At 42.4% G+C, this 18,826-nt stretch overlaps 2 protein-coding genes across 3 annotated transcripts in view; both read left to right on the top strand.

The window, feature by feature from the left end:
• bcor (BCL6 corepressor) overlaps positions 1–9,244 on the top strand; it is a 22,634-nt gene extending 13,390 nt beyond the window's left edge. For both annotated transcript variants that reach the window (XM_046053559.1, XM_046053558.1), the window contains 5 exons: positions 4,510–4,676; positions 5,396–5,541; positions 7,625–7,702; positions 7,851–8,004; positions 8,098–9,244. In XM_046053559.1, the coding sequence (XP_045909515.1) occupies positions 4,510–4,676; positions 5,396–5,541; positions 7,625–7,702; positions 7,851–8,004; positions 8,098–8,428 (876 nt within the window). In that variant the 3' untranslated portion in view covers positions 8,429–9,244. The remainder of the gene's footprint in view (positions 1–4,509; positions 4,677–5,395; positions 5,542–7,624; positions 7,703–7,850; positions 8,005–8,097) is intronic.
• Positions 9,245–13,347: 4,103 nt separating this feature from the next.
• atp6ap2 (ATPase H+ transporting accessory protein 2) lies at positions 13,348–18,527 on the top strand. Its single transcript, XM_046054975.1, has 9 exons — positions 13,348–13,500; positions 15,213–15,343; positions 15,994–16,122; positions 16,235–16,330; positions 16,427–16,564; positions 16,917–16,970; positions 17,067–17,216; positions 17,311–17,430; positions 17,628–18,527. Exons 1-9 carry the CDS (start codon positions 13,365–13,367, stop codon positions 17,820–17,822), a joined length of 1,149 nt encoding a protein of 382 aa, XP_045910931.1. The 5' UTR covers positions 13,348–13,364; the 3' UTR covers positions 17,823–18,527.
• The last annotated feature ends 299 nt before the right edge of the window (positions 18,528–18,826 follow it).

The following is an 18,826-nucleotide window of genomic DNA, read 5'->3' as shown; positions in this document are numbered from 1 at the left end:
GCGCGCGCGCGCATGATCATTTTTATCACCAGCAGAGGCATCTTCACAGAACTGTAAATAGATGTGGGTATCTTTTGTTGCTCATTAACTAGTTGCTTTATGGTTGTGTGTGTTTGTTATACACATTTATGATGATGAGTGGTGTGTGTGTGTGTGTCAGTCATTATGCGTGAATGTGTGTGAGTCAGGGTGGGAGAGAGCAAGAGTGTGAATGAGAGGTAAGCACTGGGAGTATAATCGCGTTCTAATGGCCCTCTAATGTGCCGTGGTGACTGTGGTTAGCAGTGGCGGCGGCTGTTTTTCTCCCTCGCTCGCTCGCACACACACACACGCACACACACACACACACACACACACACAGGGTGCAGCGCAGCAGCAGGGTTCAGTCAGCCGTGCTGGAGAGAAGCTGGCTTGTCTCTGATTTATGCGTCTCCCTCGAACGTTTTTTTTTTTCCCCCCTCTCTCCTTTTTTTTCATTCCCCCTTCGCATTTTTCTCTTCCTGCGTTCCGCGTGTGGAGAGGGAAAGATGGAGGAGGGGGGAGAAAACCTGAGACTACACAAACAAGGCGCTGACCGCTGCGCAAACAACACCCCCGCCTTCCCCTCCACCCCCCCCCTTTCTTTCTCTCCCTCTCTTTCTCTCCCTCCCTCTCTCAGGAAGCTTGTCTCTCACTGCCTGTGTGTGATAAGCCTGGGGCAGACCCCTGGGGCTCGCACGCACGCACGCACACACGCACGCAAGTACGTGTGCAGACACACACCAATTTATGCACACTGCCCCACACACACTTGCATACAAGCCTGTAGACGTACAGAGCACTTGTCTCACGCTGGTGTTTTAGCGCCGCAAGCACTGGGCTTATCACACTGAGGCAGAGAGATATGAGGGCCTGAGAGACACAGGCGCACACGCACACACACACACACACACACAGCGCTCACATGCTGATTACAAGCACACACACACAGAAATACGCACAGTGAAACACCCGTTATGACCCAATAAGCACATGCACAGGCATCCTGACGTGTTCTTCTCCATATGCTGCACAGAGCGCTGACTCTCCGCACTCACTGCTGTCACACACCCCCACAGACCTGCACATGCAAATTCAGAATCGCCTCATGCACACACGCGCACACACACACACTCACAGCCTATATGCTCACTACAGAACCGGTTGTTACCCTGAAACCACATGCACAGACATCCCTTTGTGTATAGACCTGCACATGCAGGATACAGAATCACGTCATGCACACATGCATGTAATTTAAGACACGCACAATGTTCTGTGCTGTTCCTGATGCCTGCCCGACACTGTGCATATTTCATGTTCGTTTAGTTTTGCGATCCGTGCCTCTGCACACGAAAGCCCACTCTCTTTCTTCCTCCCTCCCCTCGCTCCCCTTTTATTCTCTCACTCTCCCTCGTCTGCCTCCCTCTCTGAGCATTTGAAATGGTAATGAGGAGAGATTCTGCGGATGTCTTCATCCCTCTCCCCCTCGTGCCGGGGCTCGGGGGGCCCCTCAGCTCTACCCATTGAAAGCTCAGATAAAGGTGCAATCTGTCATTTATTCTCCTCACATGAATCACTTCTGATTTTCCTTCTCAAATCTATGTATGATCCAAGCAAAGACAAAAACTAGATTGCATTTTAAGTGCCCAGTCAGACCAGCATCTATGATACCAACGTTTTGGACCAAAATTACAGCAATTTGTGGATTTTCTTGTGGGGACAAAGTCCACACTGAACTTTGGCTCACAAATTTGTGCCTTTGGCCAATAGCAAACAGTCGTGACAGTGATGACTTGAGGAAACCGAGACCCACAGAGTCCAAAATTAAGGAGGCTATCCTATATGCTGTAATTAGTCTGCTCTGTCTCCACACAATGGATGATACAAATACATCCCCTTGAATTAGCCTTTTTAACTTGTTATCCTGTTGCCAACGGACCTAGCTGGCTTTCTAATTGATTGTTAGCTGACTGGTAGCAAGCCAGCTAGCATCATGAGCTATTTTTACTGGCGGGTGCCATCATCATAGCATCAGGCTAGCTACTGTAGTGTGCTAGCATTTAGCGCCAACCACAGTAGCTCATTAACTAGCCCCACATGTAGTCACTATGTCACCAAGCTTTCAGCAACTCAATCACAAGGACATTTGAATATATTTTGTCATGACTTTGTGGTATGACCAGGAAAGGCTCAGACTGTGGTTTCCCCTAAATGAAATGTTTTATTTGGTATGTAGCTGAGCTTTACTATGCAAAACAGGTTATTGGTTGAGGCTGGAGGCATTTATTGTGACTGAATAATATATATAAAAAAATGGCTTTTTTAAATTTATCTTTGTTGTTCGGTTAGCTAATAGCATGTGAGTGCGTCAGTGTGAGATGAATAAACTATCTGAGATCAGAAGATGTGATTCTCAGGCTTCCTCTGTTACCCGAGCACAGTCATTCAGCAACAGTCTGGCTCTTATACCACCACTCTCACATGCAAACGTTTCACTTGTCTAGGCTCGCACCAACTTTTTTACTGCATAGACTGTTGGCTCTTCATCACACAAGGAAAGCCACTCATGCATCACCTGCACATGTGATAGGCATTTACACACACACACACACACACACACACACACACACACACACACACACACACACACACACACACACACACCTGTTCTACGTGAGGAGTATACAAGGCATCATTGCAAGGGGTTAAATGTCTGAGTGATGCATTGATTGCAGGCGAGCGCAGGGAAGCATTCTAGAGAGGGAGATTAGAGGACGGAGGGAAAGAGCGGGGGGGGGGGTTGGGGGGTTGTCTCATTTTACTGCGGAGGAGTGTTTGCACGTGTGTGTGTGGCGGGAAGCAGGGGCTCTTGTGCTAAGCTCCTTGCTCTCTTCCAGCGATATTAAACACGGCTTCAGAGGTTTAGCGCTATGCCTCCTCCACAGCCACACACATACTCATCAGTGGCCCAAAAATACACACATGCGCGCACACACACACGCACACACACTTAGGCAAGATGCATATCAACACTCTCTCTACCCGTCAGTCTCTCTAACACTTGCTCTCATTCACTCACACACATGCACAAACACACAGAGCGAGTGGAATCCCCCAGAGGGGAGCTTCGGCACGGCGCTCCTGAATCTCTCTCCAGCAGGCAAACAGAGTGTTGGCAGTGAGCGAAAACCAGTTGGAGCGTTGTCCCACTTCCTCTCGTTTCTTGCTCACACTTGCTCACTTCTTTTCTCTCATCCTGCTTTCCATTTCTTCTCCCCCTCTCTTCATTGTCTCTCCTTCCTCCACAGCTCGACCCTCACTCCCACCCCACCCCACACACATACAAACACACTTACTTCGCACCACCACCACCCACTCTTCACCCCTCCGTTTCATCTCTTGTTATTATCAGCTGCAGCCCAGAGGACAGCCCCGGCAGATTTCATCCACAGATTCATTAATCTGTCATCTGTTGGGGTGTTGCCTCTCGCTTCTCCCGTTCTTCCGCCCTCTCTAGCCCTCCTCTCATCTCTCTGTCAGTCTGTTCTCTCTCCGTTGCCTGCCTTTCCTTTCCTCTTCCTCCCTCCATCCGCTCTGCACTGAAAGAGAGAGAGAGATAAACACTTGGACTAGACGGCAGGCTAGAATTAGCATAGAAATGGAAGTTTGGAGTCATTCCCCAGGTTCAGATGAGCAGCTTTCCTCCCCTCTGCACAGGACTGTTAGCAGGACAGAGTGTATCTCAATGTATGTGAGTCATGCCTTTACAAATATTTTATATATATATAAAATATTACTGTCAGTGTTTTCTGTTTTTTACAAGTCTGCAAATACGTCTGCCCAGTCCCACACTAAGTTGAATCTTCCACACAGATACAAACACATACCCACAGTATTGAAACACACACTTGTCTGACTCGGACAGGCCCCATATCAACACGCTGATGCTGCTCCAGTCCAATGAGAAACAGTCTGACTACTTAGTGCTGGATGCCCAACTGTCGCAGCCCTAGACCAGAGAAAACGTTTCCAGCTCTTGAGCGCCTCTCTCAAATCTCTTTGTTCCGCTTCCATTACACTGTGTTCAGAGCCCAGCCATCGTAACTGGCTGCCACAGTGGCGTCCAGGCCCAACCGGGGCACACAGACACACAGTCACACACACTCATATGTGCATGCGCAGGATCTGGCAGGCTAAATACAGTTGAGTCACACTTAGTCTCCTCAGTGTGTGTTGGCGCCATCTCTAGTATTATGGAGCATTTGTGTGTGCATGTGTGTTTGTCCAGCACAGGAACACACTCAGTTCCTCCTTTCCCTAATTTCTCTCCCACAGGAACTGTAAAGGAAAGGACTGTTTGCAAATGTGTCTGCTCTTTCTGACTTGTGTGCTTGGTCTTTTTTCCTTGGGTAGTTGTTACACATGCACCCATACATAGAAAATATCAGACGTTAAACTCTACTTTCCCTCTGTGTTTGCTCTCTTTAGGAGGTGGTACTATACTGTCTGGAGAACAGAGTATGTGAGGTTAATCACAGAGACTACGCCGGTTATTGTGCTCTTCACGAGGCATGCGCCCGCGGCTGGCTCAGCATAGTCCAACACCTGCTGGATTACGGTGCCGATATCAACTGCAGTGCACAGGATGGCACCAGGTAAACAAATAAACTCATTCATATGCATGGAAATCACAGAAACGTCTGCTTACATAAACACATCTCCTATGCACAATGCAAACATGATCATGGCATGTCCTTACAGGGAAAGCCAGGGCTTAGTCATCAATTAAGTCACTTGAGTTTGCTCATAACACAATGCCTGGGATTGGTTTTGTATTTGCTTGGTTAGAGCAGTGATTTGACAGATTATCTGCAGTTTTAAATGGGGAAATGCTAGTGCTTTCACTGCTGTGTTATGAAAATTTACAGTAGGGGGTCTGTTCTTGGAAACTGTGCACGGGTCTTAAAGGTGCATTGTGTAGCAGTTTAGCTTTTATCAAACTATTACCAGATTTGCACCATTCGTAATATTACAGTACTGAGGTTTTTTTAAATTTATGTCCTGCAAAGTCAGAGTTTAGAGGAAATGTAAAGAGGGCAAAAAAGTGTGTTCTCTTATGTTTCACCGAGTGGCACACTGTGCCACTAAAAGTATCGCTGTCAACATTTAATTTGAGAAACTACTAGTAACAATACTAAATAATCAGTTCAATCAATAATAAAGAATCAGTTATCGCCGTTAATTTGACAGTAATATATATATGTGTATATATGTATGCATACATCTTTAACCTCTGTCCTGATTTTGTGGCCATGTCAGTGCTGTTCCTGTTTGATCCTTAAATTAAAATTAATGTAAATTTGTGTGGGTCTAGACCAATTCATGATGCTGTGGAGAATGACCACCTGCACGTGGTGCGGGTCCTGCTGTCTTATGGCGCTGACCCCACCCTGGCCACATATTCTGGCCGTGGCCTGCTCAAGATGACCCACAGCGACAGCATGGAGCGTTTCCTCACTGGTAAGATCCCAGCTGGCTTTTCATAAACACTGTTAAGCCAGGGATTTAGAAATACTGAGGTCATTAGTTGCAATCCACATACAACGTTCAAAGTCCCTTTGAAATCAAACATAATTTTTCCCCTCCTTCAGTCATCACGCTCATTCAGATTTTCAACCTGGAGTTGGCTGATTTGATCAACTGAATCAAAGTTCCTGGATACAAAATAGAAGTGATGACTTGGGGATTTGAGGACTTCTATTTAAGTCAAGCGTTCCCTTGCAAGCGATGTCAGCTAGAAATAATGGTGATCTTTTATTATCCATGAATTAAGATAATAAACATCCAAGTACTGAGAAGCAGCAACTGCAAAGTACACACATGCATCTATAGATGGCTGGTTTTGTCATGCAAACAACAGGCATACAGTTCCAAACCAACCCAAATCCTTAGATACAAAAATACAGAGGACATAACCTTTGTCTTAAATTTAAGAGTCTGATTTTATTGCCTAAAATTTACAATACACTGCTGTTATGCATTTAACTGTTTTGCAATAAGTGCAATAGTATATATAAAATTGGTTTAGACAGCAGATACTCTAGAGAGTGGATATCGAAGTGGGGCAAGGGTAAATTGTAGAAAAGATCGGTCAGCAACCCACTTCAAAAAAATGCTCCAGCCTTGGCTCATTCACTGTTTGCTGTTCTTTCAATGCAATGACCTCTGTGCAACCTGTTCCTTCTCTGTAAATCCTCATCCACCTCCTCACAATCGCTGCTACAAGACATGCCCATCTCAGTCATTCCGTCCCACTACCCCTCCCTCGACCACCTGTTAGAAAGGGAGTCTCAGCCCGCCGGGGTGCGTGCTGCTGCCTCTGAGCTCCTCTATCTGGTTACTTAGCAACGCCAACTGTGTTTGCTCAGCGTACGTGTGGAAATGGGCTTCGCTCTGGCTGGAGACTCTGCTTTTGTATGCGTGCATGTGAGCGCCTGAGTGTGTCCTCTCAAACGGCTGCCACGCTAGAGTCTGACGTGGTTTGTATTTGGGGCGTTTGTGTCAAGAGGGCTCCTCTGAATATTTGTAATTAAGAGACAACAGGACCAGTTTATGTACAGGACGAGGAAGTGAAAGCACGCACATGCACACGCTTCCTGTGTAGCCAGCTGCTTAATATTACATGAGCATCTAACTAGTTAAACCTGATGATCTGAGATACATGAGAGAGGATTTAGTAAAAGAGACAGGATGCAGGAGAAGAGATGGTAGGTCAGGGTGAAAATGAACAGGTGTGAGTTCACGATCTGCAGAAGGGTGAACAGGTTTAGTGCAAAAGGGAGATTTATATGTAGATGGCTGGAAAGATGGTGTTGAATTTTGAGAAGAGCTTGGATGGATAGATCGATGGCTGCTAAGATTGACAGAGCTGGGAGAGAGGGAGATCGAGCACCGGAGAAAATGAGCGAGAGCGAGCGATTTGCTGCCCTCCCTCCACCTGGTCCCACTCATCTGGAGGCCGTTAATCCCTCCAAACACACGCCAGACGCCCCACGCCTCAGTACTGGCACAAAGCCCAGCTCCCACTCTGTGTGTGTGTGTGTGCATTCTGAATACACACTTTGCTCTCTCTGCGTGTGCTTATGCAGCTCCCTCTGCTTATCTCTCTCTCTCTCTCTCTCTCTCTGTCTCTGTCTCTGTCTCTGTGTCTCTGTCTCTGTGTGTGTGTCATATATATATATGCGTGCGTGTGTGTGTATGTGCCTATATATATGTGTGCGCACTCAGCGACTGTGTGTGGTTCTTGTTTGATTCCTGGCAGCCCCGCTCTGAACTGAGCCAGCTCTAACCCAGCGGAGACAGTCGCTCTCCTCCCCTGTGGTACAGCCGCTGGCCCCTGACCATCAGCCCTCCCCCAGAACATTTGCTCTGTTTGTTTCTCTTTTCTCTCTTGACACCGCCCCTCCTCCTCCTCTTCTATTTTACTATGCTCTTTATCCATTTTTCTGCTGTAGTCTTAAAGGGCAATGGTATTTGCTTCGTTGCCTGACCTCAGGGCTCCAGCTCTTGAATAACAGGCTTCGCTCTTCTCTTCTCTCCATAGATTATTTTGCTGACCTTCAGGGCCGCACAGATGACGACCCAGGGCTTTATTGGGAATTCTATGGCAGCGCTGTGTGTGGTAAGTGTGTGTTTTAGTGCGAACAAAGTCTCTATTTTTAAACCTCTTCATCTACTGTAGCTTTTGAACGATAAACCTCTGTGTATTTTTTATGATAATGTGGATGCTCACTAAAAATTATTCATGTGTATTTCTTTATGTGTGTCAGAGTCAAGTGAAGAGGGCGGTATCTACGACATCCTGGCCGACCCCCCGGGCCCAGAGGATGAGGACGAGGATGATAAACGGGAGGTGTTTGAGTTTGAGTTCTCTGACCGCCCTCTGCTGCCTTGCTATAACATCCAGGTGTCCCTCTCCCAGGGGTGAGCTTTGATCTCAAGAGCAGGCAATTGTTTAGATATTTTTTTTCCTCTGTCAGCCCTCATTCCTAAACATTGGCTGATTTCTTCTTTCAGGCCCAGAAACTGGCTGCTACTGTCCGATGTGCTTCGTCGGCTGCGGATGTCGGCTCGCGGTTTCCGACAGACCTTCCCCCACATGGAGGTTGTGACTGTGGCAGAGGCAGAGTTTTACCGGCAGGCCTCTCTGTCGCAGCTCTTCTCTTGCCCAGAGGAGTTGGAGGGCTTCCAGCCGGACAGCAAGGACCTGTTGGACCTGGTGGAAGACAGCGCTGAGCTGGCCGCTCTTCTGGGCTCCACACTAGAGTGTCTGGACGACCGCTGGGACCACCCGGGGAACAAACTGAAGGACAAAATAAAGGCTGTGGGCAAGTTGGGCTCATCCTGACCCCTGAAGCCAATAGACCCAGACCTTGATCCTTACCGACTGCAGTTTTCTTTAAAACCAACCAGGGGTTATGATGATATGCCTTAGCCTAACCCTTAGTTCCCATGCTTCGGCCCTGCACTGTACAGATGGACTGACTGGCTGCCGAAACGTTTCATCCGTTAACTGAGGATCAATACATTTGTGACTCCATAGGCTTAATAATGGTCTTATTTTTATAAATTAATATATGTATAAATAAATAAATATAAAAAAATATATATATATATATAAAATATCAAGTTTTTTGTTTCTTTCGGACGTTGCTCATGACTCCCCTCTGAAAGATTTTGTGTGGCAACAGTGTGTATTCGTGTTGTCGGCGATTGGATGGAGTGTGTGAGCGCGCAGCACATTGTGCCTGTGTGTAGCTGTACAGGATAGTACTGAGACTGTGCTATTGAATATGGTATTTGTGTTTATAGGAAGCACATGATGTCCTGTTTTATTTTGTTGCTTTTCTCTCCTCAGACTTTAGCGCTCGCTTGAGCCTCAGGGGCTAGTTTGTTGTATCTTTTTTTTAAATGTTCAAATTTTGCTTCCTGTTTAGTCTGTAATTTAACAAGCAAAACTACAAAATTGTTTGTATAAAAAAGTTTTAAGATAATGTTGATATTCACCCTTCGGCACAGAGCTTGTATATAACAAGGAGGCTACTGCAGTAAAGTAATTTTTGGTGTGTTCATTTTTGTTTTAACTTTGTAATTAAAATATCTCATAATTTGTATTTATATTTTACAAAAGAAGTTGCTTTAAAATAAATATACAAACTGCAAGAGGAAACGTCTTTTGGGCCTATTTTGTCAATGTTGAATTAAATTGTGTTGCCGAACGAAAGTTTTTAGACTGTCCCATCAAATTCAATCTTCTTGCCTGTCATAGAGGTGTGACAAACACAATCCTACATTGCCATCTCTTGGAATATTTTTGTAGTGTAGGTGTCATTCAATTTATTATATTGCTGCAGCCATGACTGAGCAACACCTGAACTACCATCTGCTGATGTTCTATGTTGAAAAGCTTGTGGCTTGCAGCGCCCTCCACTGTGCAAAAACTGTCTTTTAGATGGTAAATTTAATGGACCAATGTCTAAACTGTGTGGGTGTTGTATTTTTTTTTTTTTAATCATACATTTTTTTATTGGTATGATCATTCAAATTGAAAAGGCCAGGATACCCACATTCATATTTAATATGAATTTGTTTTGTTGTCTGCATTAAGGTAGGATTAAGGGCAATGTGTGTGCTGTGTTTCAGTATTTGGTAATTTACTGAAACAAGTACAAATAGATTTGGGAATATGCACCTCTTAATTGCAAAATTAACTGAAATGACAACCGCTTTAAGGTAATGATTATTACTGGGTCTTTTAACTCTGTGTCAAAATATAGTTTAAATAGGATGTCTAGTGATGCTCTATATATTTTTCCTATATATTTTTCTTTTTCTTCGTTCCACCAAAAGATCAAAACCCAGAAAAAATTAATCCTACTAATAAATATTGTTGTAACCAAACTGATATATTTTATTATCCTATTCCACTGACCTCTTATTACTGTCAAAAAGCATAAATGAGCCACACTTGTAGTGAGTCATGTGTTTCTTCACCATTGGCAGTTTGATTGGAGTCATTCCCGCCTATGCCATCCTGCAACCAGAAATACTAACACAAAATCCATGGCTTGAAATAGTCCTCAAATAATTCTCTGTTTACTCACATGTGAAAACTAAAGTGCCCAGCTCATTTAAGAAATTATGAGGCATTTTCAATACAAAACATATTTGGGTCAAATAGAAGTTCTGGATTTCAGTGGCTGTAAAAGACACTCACAGTCCCACAGTCTGGGAGGCTCTGAAGAACGCGCACAATGAGCAGCAGTGTGTCAGCATGACGATCTGGCTGAGCTGCAACTAAAATGGTGTCTTAAGTAAGGGGGAGCCTCACAAGGCAGATAGACTCCGAACTGAATTCCCAACTAGCCTATCTCTGCAGAGTGGGTGCAAAGAGATCCCTGGCAGGCTGCCAAGAGCAAGGGTGGGGGGTCTTTAGTTGATCCGCAAGTTGACAATGGAGCTTTAGAGAGGGAACCTAGTCCCTCAGGCCATAAATAAACCCCTGGAGAAATCCTCTGATGAAAGAGAGAAAGCAGACTAAAATCATTATCATCTAGCTCTAGGATGATCTTAAGACTTCTTTTTACGTTGAAAAGATTTTCTAAGAATGTGCAACATGAATGCTTGTTTTATTTGGCAGCAGAGTTCAGAGAGCTTTATGGAGTGAGGTCAGAGCTTTAGCTGCTGTCTCCAGGCAGAGAGGAGACGGCCCAATTCACATCTCCAGGTAAAGGTCATGGAGTGACAAGAGACTGTCAAACAGCTAATTAAGATGCTGAAAAAAGAAGAGATCAGCCTCACAGACCTTAGTTTCTCAGCCCAAACACTGAAGTCATAGAGTCATATTCTGAGGGAGAAGGTGCAGGAGGGTCACACTCACCCTCTCAACAGCAGAATGTAGTTTTAGAAATAAAGGAACATCTCTGAACATAAGCCTCTAATAACCAGCTATTATGGTTCATAAATGGACATTATAAAGGTGAAGAAGTGTAAAAGTAAAAATGTTTTTTGTGCTCTATTTGGTTGTTACTGTGTGCCGAAACCTCTGCTCCAGTCCACACAAACAGACAAACCAGTTTAGGTAAGAAATATATATAGGTTGTTACACACCATACAAAGAAATGATAGCTTGCCAACTCTTAAACAAACAAACAATAAACCACACTCAGTACACAGGAAATCCATAAAGAGGCGAGGAAATGAAACCACTTAATTTATTGGAAAGTCCTATTTAGGGCTGCAATGATTATTAATTCATCATTATTTTGATTAATTGTCTAGTCAATTAAATGTTGGAAAACAGAGAAAAATGTACACATTTCCAAATGTGATGTCTTCAAGTGACGTTTTAAAAGTCCAACAATCCAAAACCCAAAGATATTCAGCTTACTCATTATAATATGGAAAAGAGAAAAGTAGCAACTGGAGAAGATGTGACCAAAAATGTTTGGTCCTTTTGCTTGATAAAGGTTAATTGATGATGATTTTTTTAGTGTTTATAAATTTTCTGCAGATCAGATCAGCTGTCAGTTAATTGATTGTTTTGTTCCAGCTCCAGTCCCATAGCTCCCACCAGTGGCAGAAGACTTTAGTACTAGTAGCGATACCACAGCATAGAAATACACTGTTTACAAGTAAAACTACATGTATTAGCATTACAACATAGTAACAAAAGTAAATGTATTCATTCAGCAGAATGGCCCATTTCAGAATCATATATATTTTATCACTGGATTTATTAGCTGTTAATGTTTTCTGAATATGTGACATTGACAGTGGCATATCTTGGGCTTGGACCCCCATTTCAAGAAATCTCCTCGAGAACATATTGTAGGGGACAGAATAGTTCAATCGGACCAGGCATTGAAAAATCCTACTTTCATACTTTCTTAGATGAAAAGCAAGGCAACTTAAAATGTAATGTTTGTTGCCAATGCAATTTTACAACAAAGAGCACTCATTTGAACCACAACTGTAATGGGAGGAGTATTAAGATAAAAGGCAAGATCGCCTGTTCTACAACAAATGTAAAAAAATTGTGTCCCTGCGGACTGTCTTATGTAAGAAAGAGCCTTGAGAACATTGCAGTGCAGGCCTAAAATACTCACAAGTGATATAAAAGCAAAACATTCTGTGGCCTCTCTGAGATACGAGGAATCGAACATGTTCTACAGTATAATTTCTAACCTACATACAGAAAACCCTAAAAGCTAAACTACCCTAATCCTAACTACCCAGTGGTCCCAAGAAATGCATTACATCAGTCTAACATTGGTTAAATACGTGAAGTACAGTAAATAGAGACATTTGGCAAATGGAAATAACAGTACAATTTTTGATGGCCTACTTTAAGTATTCTATTGTACATGCATACAATTTGCTGACTATAAATAGCCAAGTTTTACTAATGAGGTTCTGAATGCAGGACTTTTACTTGTTGTGGAGTATTTTCACAGCATGGTATTGATACTTTTATTTAAGTAAAGGATCTGAATACTTCCACAAGTAACAGTATTATCCATGGTAGTTGTTTATACCAAGTACCCACAGATTTGTTCATGTGATTTATACCTTTTCTTTAAAATTTTTTTTTTTTGATGCAAAATTCATAAAGCAACAAAAATGCAAAGGATACAAATGATCGAATACATCCTACAATTCCAGAAGCTCTAATTAAATTCAGTTCTTCTAGAACAGTGGAGCTTTTTATTGCTTTTTTTCTGTGTTCTATTGAGGTACAGTAGTGTTTCAGTTCAATAGTAAACAGGTTTGGATGCAGTCCATTTTGATTTATTGATGTGGAATTTTCCAAGTGTGATGAGGAGCTGCATAGCACAGTTGTCTGGATCATGAAGTACAAAATATAACATGTACATCAAATACATTCATTGACATACTCTTACCCGTTTATTTGTTAATAAAATGTTCCAAAAACTTGTATGTTCACAGTGGTAAAATAGATCAAATGTAGTTTATCTTTCCAGATTGCAAAAATCCCAGTTATAAGCAATGTTAAATGTTTAAAAAAAACACTTTTTTGTCAGGGTAAATCCGATTCAATATCTAAAAGGACACTTATTTTGCCATATTATTATTCATACAATATTTGTTAAGAATAACACATGCTTTTTTCCACCGTAAATCACTCACAATGTAGCACCAAATGAATTTTGCTGCAGAAACTACAGTATAGTCTAAAACATTCCTTACATATTATTTAGACCTGACATCACGCGCCTGGTGCGCACCCACCACCTGTGTTGTGTCGGGCCAGTTACTGTCCCATGGTTCTTTGCGGTGTCGTGACGTCAGGTCAGCTGAACTCTGCTGTGCCAAGGAGAAAGATGTCGCTGACAAACTGGCGAAAGATGGAGGCTGTATTCTCCGCGGCGTTTCTGCTCTGCCTCCTTGTCAGAACCGGTAAGAAATGTGCAATGAGAGATAGTCATGATTCACTTTTTACGATGTGGTTTTCTCTCACATAAATCTAACGTGTTAACCTCACGTATCCGCTGTATTTGCAAATGACAACTCGCTAAGCTAGCTGGGAAGATCGTTAGCATCGCCTTTTATATTACAGATAAAATCCTATGCAAACGTTAGATATAACACCACTTTACGAAAAATAATGAGAATGTGTGGAATAATGTTGTAGATTTGGATCGGCCTTAGTGGGTTAGAAACTGGAGATCGTAAGAGCTTGTTGCTAACATGTAACGCATGAACCAAAGCTAGCAGGGAGGGTGCGAATGTGTAACTGGTTTCTTGATGGAAAGGTTCAGTAAGTGTTCTTGGTCACATACAATTGAAGGGAAATGTACATTTATTTGCTTCCGTTTAGCTGCCTACTATTTCACAGAAGGTTGTCCTGTCATGTGACGGCTATAAACTGGTAGTTCCTCTTTAACATTCATCATCCGCATTCTGTCACGAGTTTGTGCCTCCATCCACCGCGAAGTAACATGTTCATGGGTCATCTTTACCCTGACCCGTGAAGTCCAGTCAGGCTGCCGGTATTTGCTGTAAAGTTCAATTAACACATCAGTGGGAATGAACTGTAATACTACCCTGACAGGAGTGACATTGCTTCTCATTTCAGTGGATGATGTGTCCCACTGTTACTGATGATGTTAAATTATATACCGTAAATGCTCAATTCAAATATCTCTAGTCTCATGTAAAGCTATACTGTTTTTCACTGTCACTTCTATTTGTAGTGTTAATGTCATGTCAGTAGTTATGGAAAACCTTTGCAGACTATGTTTCCAGCAATTAAAATTCTGTCTGTGGCTGCCTGACCTTTATTTTGAGTAAACCTACACGATAACCATAAGTTCTGGAAACAACTCGGTACAATAATAGATGTTAACATAGGCTAGGTTCAAGCAAAGCTGCGTCCACCTCCTCTTTCTCTCATTCATAGTTGCCCACATAATAAATAATAAATAATTAATTCTGTAGCGAGGAGTATAATATGATTTTGGTAAGTATGGGTCATTGTTGTATTGCGCCATCGGTGAACTGCTGTGAAACTTTGATATTCACATCTATGAATGACAAAGCATTGCAAGTGGGTTGTTAGCAAAAGTTATTGTACACGCCATGGCACTTGTTTTCCCTCCATTTGTGGGAGATTTTGAGGCCAATTGGACAATGGGATAAAAAAAATAACTAAAAGTAGATACAGTGATTTCAAACACAGCACAAATAGAAAAACAACAACAAAAAAGCTAGAAAAACTACATGGTGGGCAAGTTGGGCTCATCCTGGTAACACATTACATTTACTCATTTAGCTGATGCTTTTATCCAAAGCGACTTACGATTGCTATATATGTCAGAAGTCACACGCCTCTGGAGCAACTAAGGGTTAAGTGTCTTGCTTATGGACACATCGGTGGACACGTCACAGTGGGGAATTGAACCCAGGTCTCTCACACCAAAGGCATGTGTCTTATCCACTGCCCCATCACCTCCCCACACAGTTTGTGTGAGCTTACACATATTTCTGTCCATAAAAAAATGAAAGGGTTGCGAACTTGCAATTTTTGGTGGGAGTTTGTTTTTGTACTATTACTTTATTTTGTCCCATGTGTTTTACCAGAATTCACAGCTGTCTTGTGTTTCTCACAGGTGTACATGGAGACAGCTTAACAGTGCTACAGGCTCCAGAGTTTGTGTCCTTCCAAAAAGGAGACTGGCCCGTCTCTGGAGAGAAGATCCCTGATTTGGTGGCCTTAACCATGGGCTTCTCCGTTCAAGAGGTGCTTTGTTATTTAGAAGAATGCTAAACTATTTTATTTTTATTCTTTTATTTACAGCAGTAGTAAGTAAATTGCCCATAATTTGATATTTTTATTATAATGTATAAAATGACAATGTGAAAACAATTACGTGAAAGATGTTGCTTGTAGTGATGAGCCTACAGAGAATTATCAATTTATTATGAATCTTCACTTCCCCTCGGCTTTTATTGAACTTTTTTATTTAACATTTATAACGTCTTCCAGCTCATTGTTTAGCTGTCCGGGCAGCACCTTTACTGTTGTGATTCACATTCGCTACTCTCATAGCATTGTTTTGTTTGTTTTTCACATAAAAAGCTCTAAAAACCCACTGCACACTACCTTCTCAGCAGCAAACGACAGACACAGTTAGCGCGTAGCTGGTGAACATAGTGGAGAGTTGGTAGAAACCAAAAAGTGAGTGAATATTGGACTTCATCAGGTGGCCAGAAACACAAGCAACTGTTTGCTAACAAGTTTGCCATATCAGCTTAAAAAGTAATGATATGTCAATGTTGTATTCACAACAAGTTTCTGCTGCCCCAAAGTGGCCCAAAAAATCTGTTACTGCCGGTTTAAGCTTATGATTATGCAAGCCTAGCTTTTACAATGTGTGTTCATTTGTACAGGATCTGTCCTGGCCGGGCCTTCAGGCTGGTCCGTTGTTCCAGCGTCCGCGGGCTAACGTACTGGTGGTGGTGAGAGGAGTCGATAGCCTGGCCCTGCCTCAGAGTGTGGCCTCTTACCCTTTGGAGAATGTGAGTCAGATTGGGCTGTGGCACTATGATAAATATAATGCCTTTTTGTAAATATTACTGAAGTCTGCAATGTAATTTGGCTTAGTTAGTCATTGGGTCTTCTTCTTTGCAGCCGGTGCCGTTTACCTTGGATAGTGTTGCAGAGACAGTACACTCTCTGTTTGCCGAGGACACCCCTGTAGTGCTGCAGCTGGCCCCCAGTGAGGAGGTAATGAAAATATACTGAGACCGAGAATACTTACAATCTGTGACATCACTGTTAGGAGGCTCACATGTTATTTTCATTGTCTGTTGTCTCTCTCAGAGGTTGTATATGCTGGGCAAGGCCAATGCTGTGTTTGAGGACCTTCCAGTCACCTTGCAGCAGATCCGTGCCCGTTTGTCCCAGGATGGCTCTGTGCTGGCTTCCCTGCCGCTCAACTCCCTCAGCAGAAATGCAGAGGTCAGTTTCAGACAGCAACATCGTACCCACACAAGGCCGTACTGGCTTTTTATACCTCACATTTAGAAAGTAAAATGATTGCATGCTCTGACTCCCACTCAACTACTATTATTTTACATGTACTTTTTTAGACAAACAAGAAAAAGACAAACTTGTGGCTGATTTGATGCTCATACAGTTAGAACACAATTTTCACCATATATTATTAGTATACTTTAAAAAAAAATATCACCATCATACCAAGTGGGAGTTCTGCATGACCTGCCTTACCTGACTGAGATTTTCTTTCACAGCTTGAATCCTTGGGAGTCTGTTATTCCTTTCTTACACTTTTATTGTTCTCACTTTCTAGGCTGATTTGCTCTTCCTTTCTGAGGTCCAGGTACTTCATGATATCACTGCTCTGGTAAGTCGTCTGGGTTCCCTGACACCATTTCTCTCCTGAAAGTGAGGCTCGTCATTGCGTTGTCTCTGATGTCTTTGTCCTCTCCCCTTCGTGTAGCTGCAGAGACACAGGCATTTGGCGAAGGACCACTCTCCTGACCTGTATTCTTTGGAGTTGTCTGGCCTGGAGGAGCTCAGCAGGCTCTATGGCCAAGACTCTCCCCAGTACCGCGATGCCACTTCCATTCTGGCCTCTGTTCTGCAGAAAGTAAGGAGAAGGTCTTAATGGGCCTTATTAACAGCATATACTCAGTTTTTAATTGAACCTCTGTATATAATAATACTTGTCTTTTTCATTGTAGTTTGGAGAGGATGTGTATGGTCTCTATGGCAACAGTGCTGTGGTAGAGGTTGTTACAGTTAAGACCTTTGAGGCTCCTTTGACCAGGAAGTCCCGTTCGATCCTGGAATCCAAACAGATTGTAAGTCTGAGGCGTATTATTTCTTTTGCTTCTTTATGTAATTGTAAGTAGTGACTCCTTTTGGTGTATGACACATCTACACACTTTACAAATGGCTTCTTAACGGATGGAACTGATTTTATTTAAGTGTGGAATTGGCAGCAGCCGTTCATTTACATTTTCTGGATTTAAATCTTGTAAAAAAACATTTTTTGCAGAGTAACCCTGGCAGCCCTTACAACCTGGCTTACAAGTACAACTTCCACTATGCTGTGGTCTTCAACATTGTTCTGTGGCTGATGATCGCTCTGGCCCTCGCTGTCATCGCTATCTCTTACAACCTGTGGAACATGGACCCAGGATATGACAGCATCATCTACAGGATGACCAATCAGAAGATCAGGATGGACTAAGTCCTGACCCTCGACACTCCAGCTGTCTTCTTAGATCCCTCTGTTGTTTGTGTTTTTGTGTGAGGTGTTTAGTGAAAAAAAACTGCGACAGCTTGATGGGAGGAAAGGCTTACTTCTGAATCACCACTTTGTTTACAACACTGGCATGATGAACGGACAAAAGATATCAACATTTCCTCTGTTTTTTTTTATTGGCCTACATTAAAGCAGTTTAAAATAATCCTCCACTGGTGTATAGACTGAACAAATTCAGACTTCCTCCCTTCAACCTCACAGGTCACATCATTCCTTATGACTTTAACTCTTCACTAACTATGTTTCATTTGTTTCCCCTGGTGATTGCAATTGTATTTTGTATTGTAAAAAAAAAACTGTTGTAATGAAAGAATGTGAATTGTTTGATTTCTGTGTGAAGTTGTGCTTGTCTTGCTGTGTGAAACAGTTTTAAGTTAAATTAAAGATATGTATATATTGAATATACAAATGCAACTGTATGAGAAACTGCTGTACTCTTATTGTGAAATGATTTAGTGTCTTTATTCTGGGTTGGTTTCACCCTGCTTTAATTCCAAATGATAAATGCATATTGAATTACATAAATACTTGATCAAAATGTTGGTTGTTAGGTTTGGAGGATTGTCAAGGATAAATGAAGCTCTGTAAATTGCAGTAAAATGCCTGATAATAAATTATTACAAGGATCAACCTGATTTGTGTTCAATTAATATTCAAGTCTATTTGGGCAGTTTCAAATAAAGCTGAATTAAGTCCCATTCCCTGGAAAGTGGATGATGGGTGAAGTGACAAATAGCTGCAGGGGATTCTACAGTAATGCTTTATTTTATGGGTCCCACAGTTTCCTATAATTTCCAAGAACGCCACTGATAAGTTCTAAGGGTTATAATTTGGTACTAATTCTAAAGAAAATTGAGATGGTTTCAATTTAAATGGTTTCAATTAATTCATTCAAATTAACTGCTATTTTTATGCTATGCTATTAAAAT

Source organism: Micropterus dolomieu, linkage group LG07 (assembly GCF_021292245.1).
Source record: "Micropterus dolomieu isolate WLL.071019.BEF.003 ecotype Adirondacks linkage group LG07, ASM2129224v1, whole genome shotgun sequence".
NCBI lineage: Eukaryota > Metazoa > Chordata > Actinopteri > Centrarchiformes > Centrarchidae > Micropterus > Micropterus dolomieu.
Note: the sequence above shows the minus strand (reverse complement) of the source record. Positions and strands in the feature narration are given on the sequence as shown.

Coding starts and splice junctions, on each gene's coding strand:
- atp6ap2 (XM_046054975.1), top strand. CDS start 13,365: ATGGTTCTTTGCGGTGTCGTGACGTCAGGTCAGCTGAACTCTGCTGTG. Junction 16,331..16,426: donor AGCTGGCCCCCAGTGAGGAG/GTAATGAAAATA, acceptor TGTCTCTCTCAG/AGGTTGTATATGCTGGGCAA. Junction 16,565..16,916: donor CCCTCAGCAGAAATGCAGAG/GTCAGTTTCAGA, acceptor CTCACTTTCTAG/GCTGATTTGCTCTTCCTTTC.